Consider the following 15,822-nt stretch of genomic DNA (forward strand, 5'->3'; position numbering starts at 1 on the left):
GTAAGTGCCTGGCTGCTGAAATGTGGTTTTGAGGGTGGTGGGAGTGCAAGAAATGACTCTTAAGAAGGCACAGTTTTAGTAACTTCTTCAAAAAGTTTCCTGGATGGTATAAAATAACACAATACTCTCTGAGCTTCCCTCCTGTGTGCCCTGCAGAATTGAATGCAAGATTAACAAGCATAAATCTGGAATGAATGGGAGGAGTTTGCAAGTACAGGAGTTGATTTCTATGCAAATAGAAAATATCCAAGGGATGCTGTTGGAGTCATCAGAGCTGTGGGCACATTTGTGTGCTCCAGGCTGCCTGTGTTTGTGCAGCTCTGCTCTCAAGTCCTGGAGGAAAGGAATTTTAGCATCACCACGTGTGGTTCTCCATGTGGTTTTAGGTAGAAACTCACCCACTTGGGTTCTGTGGGACTGAAATGGAAGATGCAGAGGTTTTAACCCATGGCCTTGAAGATGCTGAATCTGTGCTGTGTCCAGGGCAATGTGCCACTGTTGTCCTGTGCCTGGGAACTTGTCATCCTCCTTGTCTCTGGAAGATAACACAGTTGTGCAAAGCTTGGGGTGTGTGCATCCCAGGGAAAGAGATGGCCTGGGGTTTAGGGCATCATCTTGTGGCTTTATCCCTGGATTTCTTTGCACAGGTTAAAGCTGATCCCAGGCTAACCCAGGCTAAAAGCTGATCCCAGGATAACTCATCCTAGATCCCAGGCTAATTCCCTTCTGCTTTGCTGTTCTAAATGCTCTCCTGACATCCTGAGCTAACTTTTCATTTTCCTTCCTTGTCAGCTGGTGCCATGAGTTACCCTGGGATGTTTTAGCTGCAAATGTCACCCATAACCCAGGAGCAGGAGCCCACTCGTGTGCTTCACCAGGGAGGCACTCAAAGCTCAGTGTCCCTAAGGAAAAAGGTGACATGGGGATGTGAGTGCAGGATCAGCCTGCATGTGGCCTTAGCAGTGTCTCTGCCAGGCTTCAGATGTGACCAGCTCTCCTGCTTTCCATGCAAAGCAGATGCCATCCATTAGCTGGGGAAATAGCTTTCTAAAAATAATCTTTCCCTAAGTCCAGTGCTGCACTTTAACTCCCTCAGAGCCCAGAAGAAGGCCTCCCCTTTCTCCCCACTTTGGATAGGCTTTCCAGCATATTCAGGAGTCCTTTTCTGCTGACTCAGTCATTTCTGATGGCTCCCAGATGTTCACCTGGCACCAGTGTCAAGGGCCTGATGTGTTTAAAGGGAGGTTGTGCTCCTCTTGAACCCTCGAAATCAGCAGCAGAGGCTTCCTCAGCTGACTGTCAGCTGAGAATTTTCTGTGAATAATGTCAAACCCCAGCTCGAAGGCAATGTGATTTCAGCCTCCCTGGGTGAGGCATTGCAGGGCACTTGGGACAGGCTGGGCTGGAGCACACATCGAGTGTTTATCTGCACCTGGGCGTGAGGATATTGATGGATGGACATCTGAAATCCCATGACAGCTTTCTGAAACGTGAGCATCTTTCAGCTGCTTTCAATTCATCTGGCCAGGGAACTCCCTGCTCCCCGTCCCTCTCTGGTCCCTTTATCCTTCCTTGGGATGCTCAGCGCTCCTCACTTCAAGCCGAAGCAGAGCCAGGGACTTGCACACCCCGAGTGAAACAGATTAAGCCAAAGTGACCTAATTCTGAAGAGAAGAGGTGCTGGTATCCTTTTGCCGGCGAGTGGGAGCGAGGGAAGCACATCCCGAGGAATAATGCCCCGTCTGTTGGGAGGGCTTGGCTGCCGAGCCCAGCCAGGCGCGCTGGCTTCGCTGCGGAGCCGTGAGCGGGGCAGCTCCTCCGGCTCTCAGATGCTGCAGCTGATTTTTTTCAATCTGCCCTTTCTGAAAGTTCAGTGTTTGCCTTAGATGGGCGGTGGATTTGGGCTCCTGTTTAGCAAAGGGCAGCCGGCCAAACGAGGGGTGCAGCGGCTCTGCTCCTGCGGGGAGAGCCGCCGCGGCTAAATGGCCACATTGTCAGTGGCCGTGGCGATGAGGCTATTTTTAAACTCTCAGGGAAGTGCCTCAAAGTAGGAATTGTTCCCTGAATTTGGGTCAGACAGTCTACAAAAGCAACTGCTGCTTCTCCCCTACCCCTCCGGAGCCGGGTTAGAAAGTCGGGCTCCTGCCTGGGGGGAAGCGGGTGCCGCAAGCAGGGCTGGGAGGAGGATGAGGGTGAAGGGGTGTTTGTCGCCGTGCCACCCCAGGTCCAGGTGTGCCTGCAGCTGGCGACAAGGTGGGTGTGTTCACTTTGCTCCGCGGAGCAGGAAATGATGAGGAGCTGCTGCCTAAAGCGAGCAAATCACATCCCGCATTGTCGTACCCCGGCAAGGGCTGAATGCGCTGCCTGGAGAGAGGCTGAGGGCAGCTGGTTTCCATCTGCCTGGGCGTTCAGTCCAACAAAGAAGCCTCAAGCAGGGACTCTGTGTCTTTTGTGCAGTCAGCCAACAAGTTTTCGAGGGTTCTCGGCGTTCTCAGAGTTTTTCTGCGGTCCCTGCCTGTGCAAAGCACCTCGTGCTTGCCGCGGTTCTCCTCGGATGCTGCTGTAGGGGCTTGGGGGAGCAGAGGTTTGGGGTTTTGTGCTCAAGTGTAGCTTTTGCAGCTGGGAGTTAGATGGCTCTTCCCTGCTCTGGTTGGCTTCCAGCTCCTCTGGTCTCAAATCCCGTGTCATTGGATGAGATTTCTCCAGTAATTCCGGCTAATCTGGGGTTGTTGCCGCTGCAGAGGAATGCTTTCAGCGTGGCTTTCGACAGCGCTGTCAAAACCAGATCCTCACCTCGTGTTGGAGACAGGGATGGGGAAACTCTTTCCCAAAAATGAGCCCTAAGGAGGGAGATCCCGCGCTTGCTCTGTCTGTACGGATGCCTCTTGCCCCGGCTGGATCGATCCCGCTCCAGGGGCTCTGGGATCCCACTGGCGAGCAGGGAATGCTGCACAGCCTCCCGTGAATAGCTGCTGATCCACATAAAACCAGCCAAGCGCAAGGATCGCGAGGTGGATAGACCGGAGCAGGGGGGCTGCAAGTGCTGGGCAATGACAGGTGGAGCGGGAGCACCGCGGAGCAAGGGATTAAACGGAGCTGCTCAAAGACCAAAGGCCACTCGGTGCTGGCGGCATCCCAGCGCCTGGGAACGCCTGATCTGGCCGGGGAGGGCGGCTGCTCCTGCTGCTCCCTAGCTCACATCCCCGGCGCCGCTCCCGCCCGCTAGCGGGGCCCCGCCGCGACACTTCCCAAAATCTGCGGCTCCCACACGGCCCGCCAGCTGCTCGGAGCAGCCTCAGGAGCAGCTCTTGCTGCTGCCCGGGGGTTTTACTTTCTCCTTTATTCGTAAAAGAGTGAATCTCGGCGTCAGCAGCTGCTCTTTCACAGAATAACGGGGTTGGAAGAGACCTCTGAGATCATCAAGTCCAACCTATGCCCTAACACCTCAACCAGACCATAGCACCAAGTGCCACGTCCAGTTTTTTATTAAACACATCCAGTGATGGTGATTCTACCACCTCCCTGGGAAGACACTTCCAGTACTTTACTATTCTCTCAGTGAAAAAATTTTTCCTAATATCCAACCTAAACCTTCCCTGATGTAGCTGAGGCTGTGTCCTTTTGTTCTGTCAGTGCTGCAGGTGGAATAGATCAACCCAACCTGTCTGCACCTCCTTCAGGAGCTGTGGAGAGCAATGAGGTCACCTCTAACCCTCCTCTTCTCCAGGCTGAATAACCCCAGCTCCTTCAAACGTTCCTCACAGTCCAAGCCCCTCACCACCTTGTTGCCTCCTCTGGATGCACTCAAGCATCTCAACATCCTTCTTAAACTGAGGGGCCCAGAGCTGGCTGGATAGCTCCAAGTGTCTCCCTGTGATGGGATGGAGCTGGGGTTACTCAGAGCTGCTGGGCCTCGCAGGGTGGTAGCTCCACCAGGGATGCAGAAGGTATCTCCTGCATGCCTGGGAAGGGTTCACTCCCAAATCAGCATCAGTGGAATGCCCAGGTGTAATAAACTGAGCCTCCACCTCCTGTGGTGCTGTTTGGGTCACCCTGTCTTTGGGGTGAGCAGTAACTTTAAGCACCACTCTTTTCCAAGCTCAAATCTGGGCTGTGTGACCTCCTTGTTGGGGGACAAATGCACTGAGAGCTCCTGTGGCACTGCTGACTGCTTGTTTCCCCCCAAATTCCAGATCTGCACTGAGCCACGGGAGTCCCTGCACGAAAACCCATCACCTTCATCTCTGCTTCTGCTGGCAGCATGAATCCTGCCCTGCCTTGGATCATTCCTCTTGGATGTGTGCTGCTGCTGACAAAGGCAGCTGAGTGCTTCATCTTGCCCAACTCGAGTCACCTGGAGAACATCCTGAGTAAATATCAGGATGGGGAAGCTCACTCCAGGTCCAAGAGAGCCATTCTATTCTCAGACAGACAGGAGATACTGATGCTCCACAACAAATTGAGAGGTCAGGTGTATCCAGTGGCCTCTAACATGGAATACATGGTGAGTCTAGAGCCTGATACATTACTTTATTACTACTTTTTTTTTTTTTTTCCTAACTGTATTTAAATTTTCCTTGTGGTGCGAGAGGTGTGGTGAATTTCCTCCGAAATAAGTTTCCCTCAAGAGATTTTCTGAAGACTTTCATTCCAGAATGAAGGATGCTTTAGATCAGTGGCCTGTTTTGGTTGGAAAGGGCTGCTGATGGGTCATCCAGTCCATCCTCTGCATAGTTTCAGAACTGGTTCCATTATTCATAAAGGAGCATCTGGCCCAGCCCTGGATGCATCTCCGGTGATGGCAATTCCCCAGCCTGCCTCAGCAGGTTCTTCCATTACCTTCAAGCCATAAAAACAACATTTTTCCCCCAGTGTTTAACCCCTGCTCTCCCTGTGAAAGCTTTCAGGCTGCTGTGTGGGGACACCACAGTCTGCTCAGGGAATCCTCTGGCGGTTTTTGGGTGCTGGAGGTGGCGCCTGCCCTGAGTCACACACTGATCACCTGAGCTCAGCAAAGTGAGCCAAACCTCCACGATGCTCCTGGGAATCTGTGCAGGACCACAGGGAAACGGGGCCTGAGGAATGTGGCTCCATCTGCAAAGCACTGGAAATAGCTGGAAAGGCTTTGGGAGTTCCTGGGTGGATGGGTCAGTGCTGTTGGGTTTTGTAGTTCAGGAAACCAAAATACAAGTTTGATCAATGTATCCTCCCACTTCAGAGGGAGAACTTAAAACTTGAAGGAGTATGAAATATGACTTTGCCACCAACAATTCACATTAATTATTTTTTTACCTGATACCAGAGACTCTACTTTGAGCTATTTTTGCCATGCCATCAAAATATTACAGGGCCACAAAATGATGTAGGCAAATAATTGCTTTTTGTGTGCCTTTTCCCAGTGTGCAAATACAGTTCTGATCAAAACTAGTCTGACTTCAGCCGTGTGCTCCTGCTGACGGATCAAATGATGGATGACTTGTTCAGTCTGTGTTTGAAAGGGTAAAAGAAGAGTACATTTCAATGTAATATAAAATTGTTTGCCAGCTGTGCTGAAGTGAGGGCTGCGAATGGAAAATCCTGCCTTTTGTGAGTGCAGGGAGAAAGGAAAGGGAAGGGAGGGCAGGGGATGCTGAGGAAGGACAGCTGTCCCTTAGTCCGTCCACACCAGCTGGGTTTTGGTCCCGCTTTTTGCCAGAAATCCTGTGCCTTTCTAAGAACCAGGGATTGCATCCCTTTCTCAGCCTCTCTCGTGCTATCCTGCAGGGAAGCACTGCCAGAAGAGGCGACTCGATGGCTTTGCAGAGGGTAAACACAAAGCATGAGCAGGCCCAAGGTGTTTGGGTTGGCCATGGGGCCGGCAGAGCCGCCGATGCCCGCGGCCCGGCCGCTGTTTGCGCTCGCGGCGCGGTTGCACTTCTGTGTTTGCCTTTGCTCTGGGAGCTTTTCTAGTGGTTTTTATGGGTGATGGAGGGCAAATGAAAGGGCCTTATGTGCTCTGAAGAAAGGAGCTGAGTATGAGATGGTGCTGCTTGGAAGGGCTATAATCAGCCTTTCATGTGCTGGTGTTTACCCAGTATGACTTGGAAATGCCGTCTATATGCTGAACGGGAATTTCTCTTTAATCCTTTGTCCTGCAGAGGACATTTCTCATTTGGACTCGTTTAAGAGGATGGTCTGTCTTTAGAACCATGGATAAACTTTCCTCTTTCCCTTTGGTGCCGGAGTGGAGCGCCACTGGAGATCTGCTGGGATAATTTGTGGATGAGTGGGTAGAGCTTGTTCTTGCCCATCAACCTCCAAATGCTCCCTTGTGCAAATCCTTTCTCCCAGCTCCATATCTGATGTATTTAAGTGGTCTAACAGGGAAATGGCACCTAATATATTCCAGGAAAGGGACATATTTAACTGCTACTGGAGGAGCTTCAGTTGTTGGACACTGTTAATAAGAAAGCAAGAGCACAGTGAGTCCTATGACTTATCTGGAGATCAAAAGAATTCTTATATACATACGGGATAAAGGCAAAGTGGACTGAAAAATGAAGAAAGAAACAGTTTAACTGCTGGATCTGTGTAATTAATTGAAAGCTGGCACAGGTATTCAGTGCTAATGGAAAACGAATGAGTAGGGCACAACTTCCTGACAAAGCTGGGCCAGTTCAAAATTACCTTAACCCCTCTACCAGCTCCATGACTGACACTTCCAGAGTGCATTTGGACTGTTTAACAGAGGTGGATGGGTGCCAAGGCCAAAACAAACTCCTTGTTAACAGTCCCAGAGTAAAAAGGACATAACGGACCCAGAGGGAAAAGGACATAATAGATCCTAAGGCATGGTGACCTTTTAAGATGGCTTAGTCAGATGCTTTCAGCAGTGATGAAAGGCAGAAATCTTTCCTCTTGCGGCGGCCTCCGAGACAGCTGGATAAAGCAAAATTGTTCTCAGTGCAGATTGCTGGAAGGAAAATAGTTTGTTTTCATGTATAAGGTATGCATCCTTCCTCTCAACTGTAGGGTGGTGGCTTTCCCTGTCAGGATGGGATAGTGTTTCTGTGGGGGTTAGCAAAAAGCATCTCCAGATCTCTGCCAGGACATGTCAGTCCTGGAGTTTGATGGCACTTTTAGAAGGAAGCTGCCAGTATTGCAGAAAGTCTGAGCTGGGGAGGAAAATGAATGAGTAACCTGATCACTGCAATTCAGGTGTCTGGCTTTGGGCTCTCAGGCTCCTTAGCCAGAGGGAGCAGACTCCTTGTGGGATGCGTTATTAAATCTGGACCTACAAGTTGTGGTTTGGTGTCTGTATACCATGCATATATTTTACATGTACAGTGTCTATTCCACTTTGAAAGGCCATTAGAAATTTGCAGGAGTAAAAAAACGAGAGTCCATGTGCTAACCCACTTGGAATCACACACACCCAAAAAATTTTCAACCTCTGCTTCTGAAGGAAGCTGAGCACAGGCTTGTTGCCCTTCTGGCTTCAGTCATCTTCCTAGATGCTGCTTTGAGTATTGGCATAAAGAATTCTTGCAAGTATAGCTGGGAAAGTCTGAAATCTCTTTTTTCCCGTGATGTTTATTGCTGTGAAATAATTCCACTTTCGCATCTGAGAAACAAGAGGCAAAGAACTGCTCTAATTTAGACGGGATGGCTTTGCAATCTGATGCCTGCAGAAAGGAGCTTCTCTCCTCATGCAGCAGAAAGCCGTGCAGAGATGGAGCTGCTTCCTAATTACCTGTTAAGTGTCTTTTGTCCGAGTTCATTTATTTTATCCCTAGGCATCAAAGGGAGATACAATGCGTACGCTGGCATTAATTCCCATTTAATTACTCAGGATGTCTCTGCATTAAATTAGGAGATTTGGAACATCTCCACCTCCGGAGCTGCAGGGAATGAAGCTGGGTAGGAAGCCTGAGGAGCTCGGAGTGCAGAACATCTTGGGAGAGTTTCTGTGGCTTTTGTGCTGGATGGGAGGGCAGCTGTGGCCGGTCGCTGCTGAGCCCACAAAGTGGGAAACCACAAAAAGCTGTGTCTGGGCACTGCTGCAAGAGGCTGCCTGAGCAGAGGGTTGGAGATGTGTGGTGGGTCTGATCCCATCACTTCCAAGGAGCTGGAGGGCTGGGAAGGAAAATGGTTTTGCTCCCTGTGTCAGAGCTGTGTTCACACGGGGTTTGCAGGCTGGATTTGCTTGGTCACTGCTCAGTCCAAAGCTGAGCTGGTGAGCTTGGGCAGCTCTGGGATGCTGCTGGAATCTGGGCTGCCGAGAGTGCTCCATGGTAAGCTGTTCTGGGAGGCCTGGGCTGTGAGCTCATGAGATGAGGTCATGTTTGCCTCACTGAGCTAGTGGAGACAAACCAAGTTCCAGGAGACACTGCATTTTCCTGTTGTGTTACCCAGGGATGCACAGTCCTTCCCCATCCCAGCTACAACTGCCCCAGGCTGTGTGCAGATATGCTCAGGATGATCACTGGATGGTTTGTAAGTGTGTTTGAGAGCCTGGATGCCCTGCAGCCCTCCAGGCTCTGACAGGTCCTTTGAAATGTCTGAGATCAGAAGTTGCCTTTCTTCTGGAGGAGACAGGACTTGGAAAGAGCAGCTGGTTGTGATGGTAAATGTCCAACGAGGACAGTCTCGTGCTGGCATGTGGATGGGCTGGATACACATTACAAGACCTCTCTTCTCTTTGGTTTTATTTGTAGGAATGTGCGGTAATATTTTAATCCCAACGAATTATCCTCTGAGGGCTGTTCTGAATAGAGCAGCTGTCAGTAATTACACAATGAATTCAGGGCACTAGCTGCTGGGCCCAGCGAGTCTGGCCTTTAGAACAAATACTCTCCTGGGCAGCAGAGCCAGCAGAGCTGCTTTCCTGTTTGCCTTTGTGTCATGTTGGAGCTCTCCTTTGGCTCACAACTGCGTGACATTCGATGAGGAGTGATCTCACCCCAGCATCCTGCCCTCAGTGGGAGCAGAAATGGGATTTGTCACTTCTAACATGATGCCTGCTTCAGTGAGAGTGGAAAAAGCTTTAAAAACCCTGGGACATTGCCACCTCGGATGTATTTGACTGGACCCACTGGTGGACTCTCATTTATTCTGGAAGGAGAAGGGGAGCTGAGACTGAGAGCCTCAGACTCCTTGATTAAGAGGTTGGATCAAAGATCTCCAGCTGTGTGGTGGTGGAGGTAGTGGAGCTCTCCACTCCAACAGCTCTCCACTGCTGGAGTTCTCCTTGGTGGGAAAGCCTGGAGACACCCCAACAGTAAGGACAATGGGTGAAAAATCATACTGGAATACATCAAAGCACCGAGATACGTCAGAACCCTTGCAGGACTCAGAAATATGTGTCATGTTGGAGATCATGGGATCTCAGAAATGTGTGTCATGTTGGAGATCATGGGATCTCCAACCTCGAATTTTAATTTTTAATTTTTTAGAACACACTAGAAAAACAACTGCCAAGAATATCGTGTGGTTTAGGGTGGATGGTCTGGATGTGTTCCTGAGGTCTTCCCACGTGTGTTTATGTGTTTTCTGGTGACATGAGTGAAGCATTTCCTCAGAAGCATGGCATCAGCTGGGGAAAATCATAGACACTTTAGTGCCCTGGACTTTCATGGCAGTGTTGAGAAACGTGATTTTAGCAGAGAAACGTGGTGGCTTCACCAGAACAAGCCAGAAATTGTGGGGATGATCTGTTCATTAGTCTTTCTCCACTAATTGCTGCTGGTTTAATCTCCTGATCTAGCGAGTTTGAGATGAAAAGCTGACCTGTTCTTTTCTCTCCCCACACCCTGAAGACCTGGGACGAGGAGCTGGAGCGCTCAGCACACGCTTGGGCTCAGCAGTGCATCTGGGACCATGGGCCCAGCGACCTCATCAGGTCGATTGGGCAGAACCTGGCGGTTCACTGGGGCAGGTAAGGCTTGGGGTGCCACAGGATCATTGCAAAGGGTGGTTTATGGGTCCTTCTTTAGAGACAGCTGGAAAGATTGGCTCTGGTGCTTGGTGGAGCACTGGGGAGACGGTAGAAAAGCTGGGGGACATTAATTGTCATGACTTGGGATGGTCATTGTGGTAAGTCACCTGCCACTGAGACTTCCCAAGAAACCAGAGCTGATTTGGGCTCCTCCATCCATCTGGATCTCAGGGTAGCACCTCTGGAGTGACAAAAGTCACTCCTCCTTGGGGAGAACAGCTACAGAGGTCTGAACCCTCCTAAATGTGCTGCTTCAGGGCAGGTTCTGGCATCACACAGCCGAAGGCTGAAGTTTCTCAGGAGCAATGTCTGGATTCAGCTCAGAATTTGTGTCTCGGTTCAGTTCAGAACTGAATTATCTCTCGCTGTGTTTTCCATAAATATTTATCTGGCTCCTGATTTTTCTTTACTGAAAACACTTTGTAGGGTTTTTTTTTTTTAAATTCCTTGGACAAGCTGTTAAACTAGAGTCATTAACCCAGTTAGGAAAGCTGACATGAAGGCTTCCAAAGGGATTTTCCTTTCCATCTCAAGATGAAATTTGTTTATTGTTAAGCCCCTGTTTTTAAGCTTGTTATAGGTTAAACCTGCTTTGCACAGCAAACATTTTGTACTTGCTCAGAAGCCCTGAGCTTTTTTCCCACATTTCCTGGGTGGAAGTCCAGTTATCTTTGTTGTAAATCAGGTAGAACTTGGTGGAAAGCAAAGGAAATTTGCTGGTGTGAAATTAGCCGGATGTAAAAATTTGGCTGATTTTAATGTTTGGAAGGTAGAGTGGTTAATTCATTGGAAACAAAAATCATAATATTGTGCTGTTCTTGGCTGTCCTACAAGTGCTCAGGATGGCCATGGGTTCCTGATGGAGAAAGATCCAATCTTGGTCCCTGAGAGGAAAGAAAAATCAGATTTATCTCAGCTTTTTCAGGAATGGGCCATAACTTGATTGCCTCCATTTCCTCTCCTGTAAAATAGGATTCGGAAAGTATTTGCTTCATGACATCATGAGATGGATGTTTTTAAAATACTTCTAATGAGTGATTTTTAATGAAAAGTTGGCTGAAAGGATAAGCTCCAGTTGGTAATGATATCATTTGGAATTGTGGCAGCTTGCTTCGTACGAGCTGTTGAAAGCAATCAAAAAGCAGTGGGTTTGGTACTGTTTGCAGATCTGTTTGCTCACTGTGTGTAAAGTGTGTGTGAGTTTCTACAGGCAGTTTTGACACTGTTTGTGCTCCCCCAAACAGCACAAGCAGCATCAGCACTGCCTCAGATTGTGGTACTGAGGCAGAGGTTAAACACAGGGTACAGGGGAAAATTGCTGCCAAAATGATGTAGGATAGGAGTGCAGTGCACCAGCTACTCCACACCAGCTCCTGGTGGGATGTGAGTGAGGAAAAGCCCACTCACTTTCAGAGATCTTACAGTCTGGCTGCGAGTTAACTTCCAGATTTAGCAAATTGCCCCGTGGTAAAATAGGTACATGATGGCTTTTGGTTTAAGATGTTTGGCAAAGCCTAACATCTGTTTACTTTCAAAACAAAACTTTCTGCCAAACTAGAAGTTATTTTGTAGTTGAGTTGAAAAGTGAGAGGGCGTTTCAGGTCGGCAGCACTTGAGGATCTTGTCAAACCTATAAATAATAGAGTCAGGTCAGGCTGTGAATCTGAGGGAAAAAATCATAGAAACACACAACGGTTTGGGTTGGAAGGGACCTCAAAGATCTTTCCAGTTCCAACTCCCCTGCCATGGGTAGGAACACCGTCCACTGTCCCAGGCTGCTCCCAGCCCTGTCCAGCCTGGCCTGGGACATTCCAGGGATCCAGGGGCAGCCACAGCTGCTCTGGGCACCTGTGCCAGGGCCTGCCCACCCTCCCAGGGAACAATTCCTTCCCAAATCCCATCTAACCCATCATCTTTAACATTTTAAAACCAATTTGAAAACTTCTACCAGAGCATCCTGATTCCAGCTGCCTTTCCCCCGCCCAGGTATCGATCTCCAGCGTTCCACGTGCAGTCCTGGTATGATGAAGTGAAAGATTACACGTTCCCATACCCCCACGAGTGCAACCCGTGGTGCCCAGAGAGGTGTACAGGTGCCATGTGCACACATTACACCCAGGTAAAGGACTCCAAGGGGTCTGTGCCCACACTCCCCACACCCCCCTATGTCTGGATCGGGGTAATTTGGTGATTGGCAATAACTGCATTTCCCTTACAGATAGTCTGGGCCACGACCAACAGGATTGGCTGTGCTGTGAATGTCTGCAAGCAGATGAATGTGTGGGGAGAGATCTGGGAGAACGCTGTCTACCTAGTCTGCAACTACTCCCCCAAGTAAGGCAGAGCAGCTGGGCTCTCTCCAGCTCTCCCAAAACTGGCAGAGTGCTTACCTAGCTCTGGGGAAGAGATTTCGGGCAGTCTAGACTGGTGGTTGTGGCTTTAAATTTTTTCTTTAGACAGCAGCGCAGGGCTGGTTCAAAACTACAGAGCCTGGAAAACTGAATGAGAGGCTGGGGCCAGGCTGGAGCTTTGATGTTCCTGCCACGGGAAGGGAAAGGAGGAGCAGGAGATGGCTGGGATGGAGCTGGCGTGTGCTGCTGAGCAAGGCTTGCTCTGCTGTCAGAGGGTGGGAAGGGATGGGGTGGTGGTGAATGCCAAAAAAACCCTGAAATAACTGCAGCAGTCAAGATTTCACTAGCTCGACGGTTTGATTAAATTTCAAAATGAAAATCATATTTCTTGCCTACTACATCCAGGAGAAGTTTACGACCTGGCAATGGCAGTTAAGATTTTCTGGTTTAATGGCTAATAGGAGAAACATTCTCACTCCAAGCCCTTGGCAATTTAAAACTTCAAAACAAAATAAAATAGGGAAATCGCTCTATGCAAAAGGAGTGGCTTGGGGAGCACCTGACTTCAGGGGATCACAGTGCAGAATAATGCAAAGGAAAAAGAAGTGTGGGGCTGCAGCTGTCGTGTCCCAGGCAGAGCTCTCTGGGTGGGTTCTCTAAGCCCCTCTCCCCACGTCAGATGAGCACATTTTGCTCCTGGTTTGGGTGGATTTAACAACCTGCTCCTCCTGAGGAATAACAGCATCTCCCACAGAGCCCCCACAGCAGGCTGGGAGATTTACACATCATCCATTCAGAGCTGCTGGATGGAAAAATACTCTATTTCTGCAGTTTCTGCTTAATCTTTTCTCTCTGGCATCGGTGCACATTGTCCTCATGTAGCCTTATAGGTGGAGACAGCTGAAAGAGCATAACCCAGGAGTTTATAGCACAGCTTAACTCCGTCTCCTTCAACTTCCCCATCCCCTAAAACTTGCAGGAGAGAAAGCCAAAACTAGCTGTTGTTTCTGGGGAGTTTCTCCAGCAAAATCCAGTAATCCATTTATTTATTTCTGTTTATATAAGACCCAGGTGTTTATATTGGAATGTAATTTAAAAGCGATACGGCACACGATTTAAGCAAACCCCTAAAAAATGTCATTTTAGAGATGGAGCGAGGAGGAGCATCTTTCCTACATGGCTTGTTGTTTAGTCTTTATTTAGTTGCTCGAGGCCAGGATGATGTTTCTGGGTTTGGAGGCTTGGAAGGGTGTTTGTGTGTCTGATGGGTGCTCATTTCTCCTGTGCTCCCAGGGGCAACTGGATCGGAGAAGCTCCGTACAAGACCGGCCGTCCCTGCTCCGAGTGCCCGCCGAGCTACGGGGGGAGCTGCCAGAACAACCTCTGCTACAAAGGTACCTGCTGGGGGCTTGGGCACCTCTGGGGTGGGGGACAAGGCTGGAGCAAACATCTGGAAGCTTCTAATTGGAGCCAGTCATGGCTTCGTGCCCCTTTTAATTAGCTATCCTCAATATCCCAACGTTGGGACACGTGGGAAATCGTCAGCCACTGGAAGCAAGAATCCCTGAGCTGCTGAAAATCTGGGGCTGGGATTCAGCACGTTTTCCTGGGGAAAACAGAGAGCTTGGATGGGGAGAAGCAGCTCTGAGCTTCCATGGGTTTGGCCCGGGAGCTGCAGGGGGTTTTGAGCGCCGGCGGGTTGCGGGCAGGAGCGATCCCATCCTGGTGGGGTTTTCTGGGGAAGGGAATGTTCTCCAGAGCCTGGCAGAGGCATCGTGGGTGGGCAGAGCTTGGCCACCTGCCCTGCTCCTTCAGGGGCCACAGATGGAGCCCCTGCTCCCTCCCCACCTTTCAGGGTGGGGGATTCAAGGAATGGTTTTCAGGGATGCAAAATGAGCGTAGCCATTTGTGTCCCTTGGAGGAGAGGAGGGGGATCCTGAAGGTTTTTTCCTGATCTGTGGAAAGTTTTAGGAAGAAAGGCCAATAGGATGAAATGTATTATTAGGGTGAGCCCTCCAGTGCAGCAGTGCTACCCCCAGCATCCAGGATCTCCTGGGGTCATTTCTCTCCTCCCAGGAGTTTTGCTTCCCAGAGGGCTGGGCTCTTTGAAAACAGGGAGATTCCCTGGAGACTTGCCCAGGATGCAGAGGCTTATTTTGCTGCCACCATGCATTTCTCATTTTTTATCTTGTGGGGTTTGATGGAGGACCTCAGGGTGCAGGTGGGAGAAAGGAGGGAATATGAGCCCTTCAGCAAATTTATTTTCCACCAGAGGGAAGAGCTCAGTGGGAAACAGAGGAAGGAATATCAGCTCCTTTTTTCACTAATTAATGGGGATACCTTCAAATCTTTATTGTGAGATGCTGTAAATGCTGCTTCATGTGCAGGGGAGCAGGAGTGTCCTGGCAATATCCCTGTGCTGCCTCCAATGGGCATTTTTGATCTCCCAGCTGTTCAAAAGGAGATCCTTGTCCAGCTAATCATCCCCACCAAACATGAACCTGATTTGCCCACCAGTGTGAGCACGCTGTGATATGTTTTTAATCTCCTCTTCTACCAAGATCACCGTTATGAAGATCCCATCCTTGCCGAGACAGACGAGACCAACGAGGTGGAGATTCCGCAGGTGGCGGAGCAGAAGCCGGTGCAGTTCCACCTTCCAGAAAACAAACCCAGCAAAACCATCAAGTCCAAGAAAATCACCCCAGAATCCTACATGAGTAAGGCACAGCCTTTCTCTTTTTCAGCCCCTATGGGTTTTGAAGCACCTCTGTGGGGAAAGGTGTGGGAAGTGATGAGGAGGCTCTGGGATGAAGAAACTGGGAAGATGTTTGAGAGGAGGAAAGGTGATCTCTGTGAAAATTCACTGTGTGAAAATTTCAGTTGTGCAGAAAGCTGCTAGAAGTGGTGAGCAAAGATCTGCAAAGGTTCTGTGCTTGTTTCAGTCACTTCATAGAATCCCACCAATGGTTTGGTTTGGAAGGGACCTCAAAGCTCATCCAATCCCACCCCTGCCATGGCAGAGACACTTCCACTCTCCCAGGGTGCTCCAAGTCCCAGTGTCCAACCTGGGCATTCCAGGGATCCAGGGGCAGCCACAGCTTCTCTGGGCACCTGTGCCAGGGCCTGCCCACCCTCCAGGGAGGAATTCCTTCCCAAAATCCCATCTAAATGCACCCTCTGGCAGTGGGAGCCATTCCCTGTGTCCCATCCCTCCATCCTTGTCCCCAGTCCCTCTCCAGCTCTCCTGGAGCCCCTTCAGGCCCTGGCAGGGCTCTGAGCTCTCCCTGGAGCTGCTCCTCTCCAGGTGGGCACCCCCAGCTCTGCCAGCCTGGCTCCAGCTCTCAGAGCATCTCCGTGACCTCCTCTGACTGACTCCAGCAGTCCATGTCCTCCTTATCTCAATTAAATATCAAAAGTCCCCTTAATCAGTAATAAATTTAGGAAATACTGGTTTTATTTCTCCTTTAAAAAGCTCTATACTCAGCGCTTACC

At 49.7% G+C, this 15,822-nt stretch overlaps 1 protein-coding gene across 3 annotated transcripts in view; it reads left to right on the forward strand.

Annotated features, from left to right (window-relative positions):
• Window positions 1–15,822, forward strand: part of CRISPLD2 (cysteine rich secretory protein LCCL domain containing 2) — a 31,101-nt gene that overhangs the window by 1,008 nt on the left and 14,271 nt on the right. For 2 of the 3 annotated variants that reach the window (XM_085589901.1, XM_021541047.4), the window contains 6 exons: window positions 4,194–4,504; window positions 9,798–9,916; window positions 11,963–12,095; window positions 12,195–12,310; window positions 13,621–13,721; window positions 14,889–15,047. In XM_085589901.1, coding sequence (XP_085446027.1) covers window positions 4,262–4,504; window positions 9,798–9,916; window positions 11,963–12,095; window positions 12,195–12,310; window positions 13,621–13,721; window positions 14,889–15,047 — 871 coding nt within the window. In that variant the 5' untranslated portion in view covers window positions 4,194–4,261. Of the gene's footprint in view, window positions 1–21; window positions 1,491–4,193; window positions 4,505–9,797; window positions 9,917–11,962; window positions 12,096–12,194; window positions 12,311–13,620; window positions 13,722–14,888; window positions 15,048–15,822 lie in introns of those variants that run through there. The other variant, XM_085589902.1, reaches the window with a different exon arrangement.

The sequence above is a fragment of the Lonchura striata genome, chromosome 11, assembly GCF_050655825.1.
Source record: "Lonchura striata isolate lonStrDom1 chromosome 11, ASM5065582v1, whole genome shotgun sequence".
In the NCBI taxonomy this organism is placed as follows: Eukaryota; Metazoa; Chordata; class Aves; order Passeriformes; family Estrildidae; genus Lonchura; species Lonchura striata.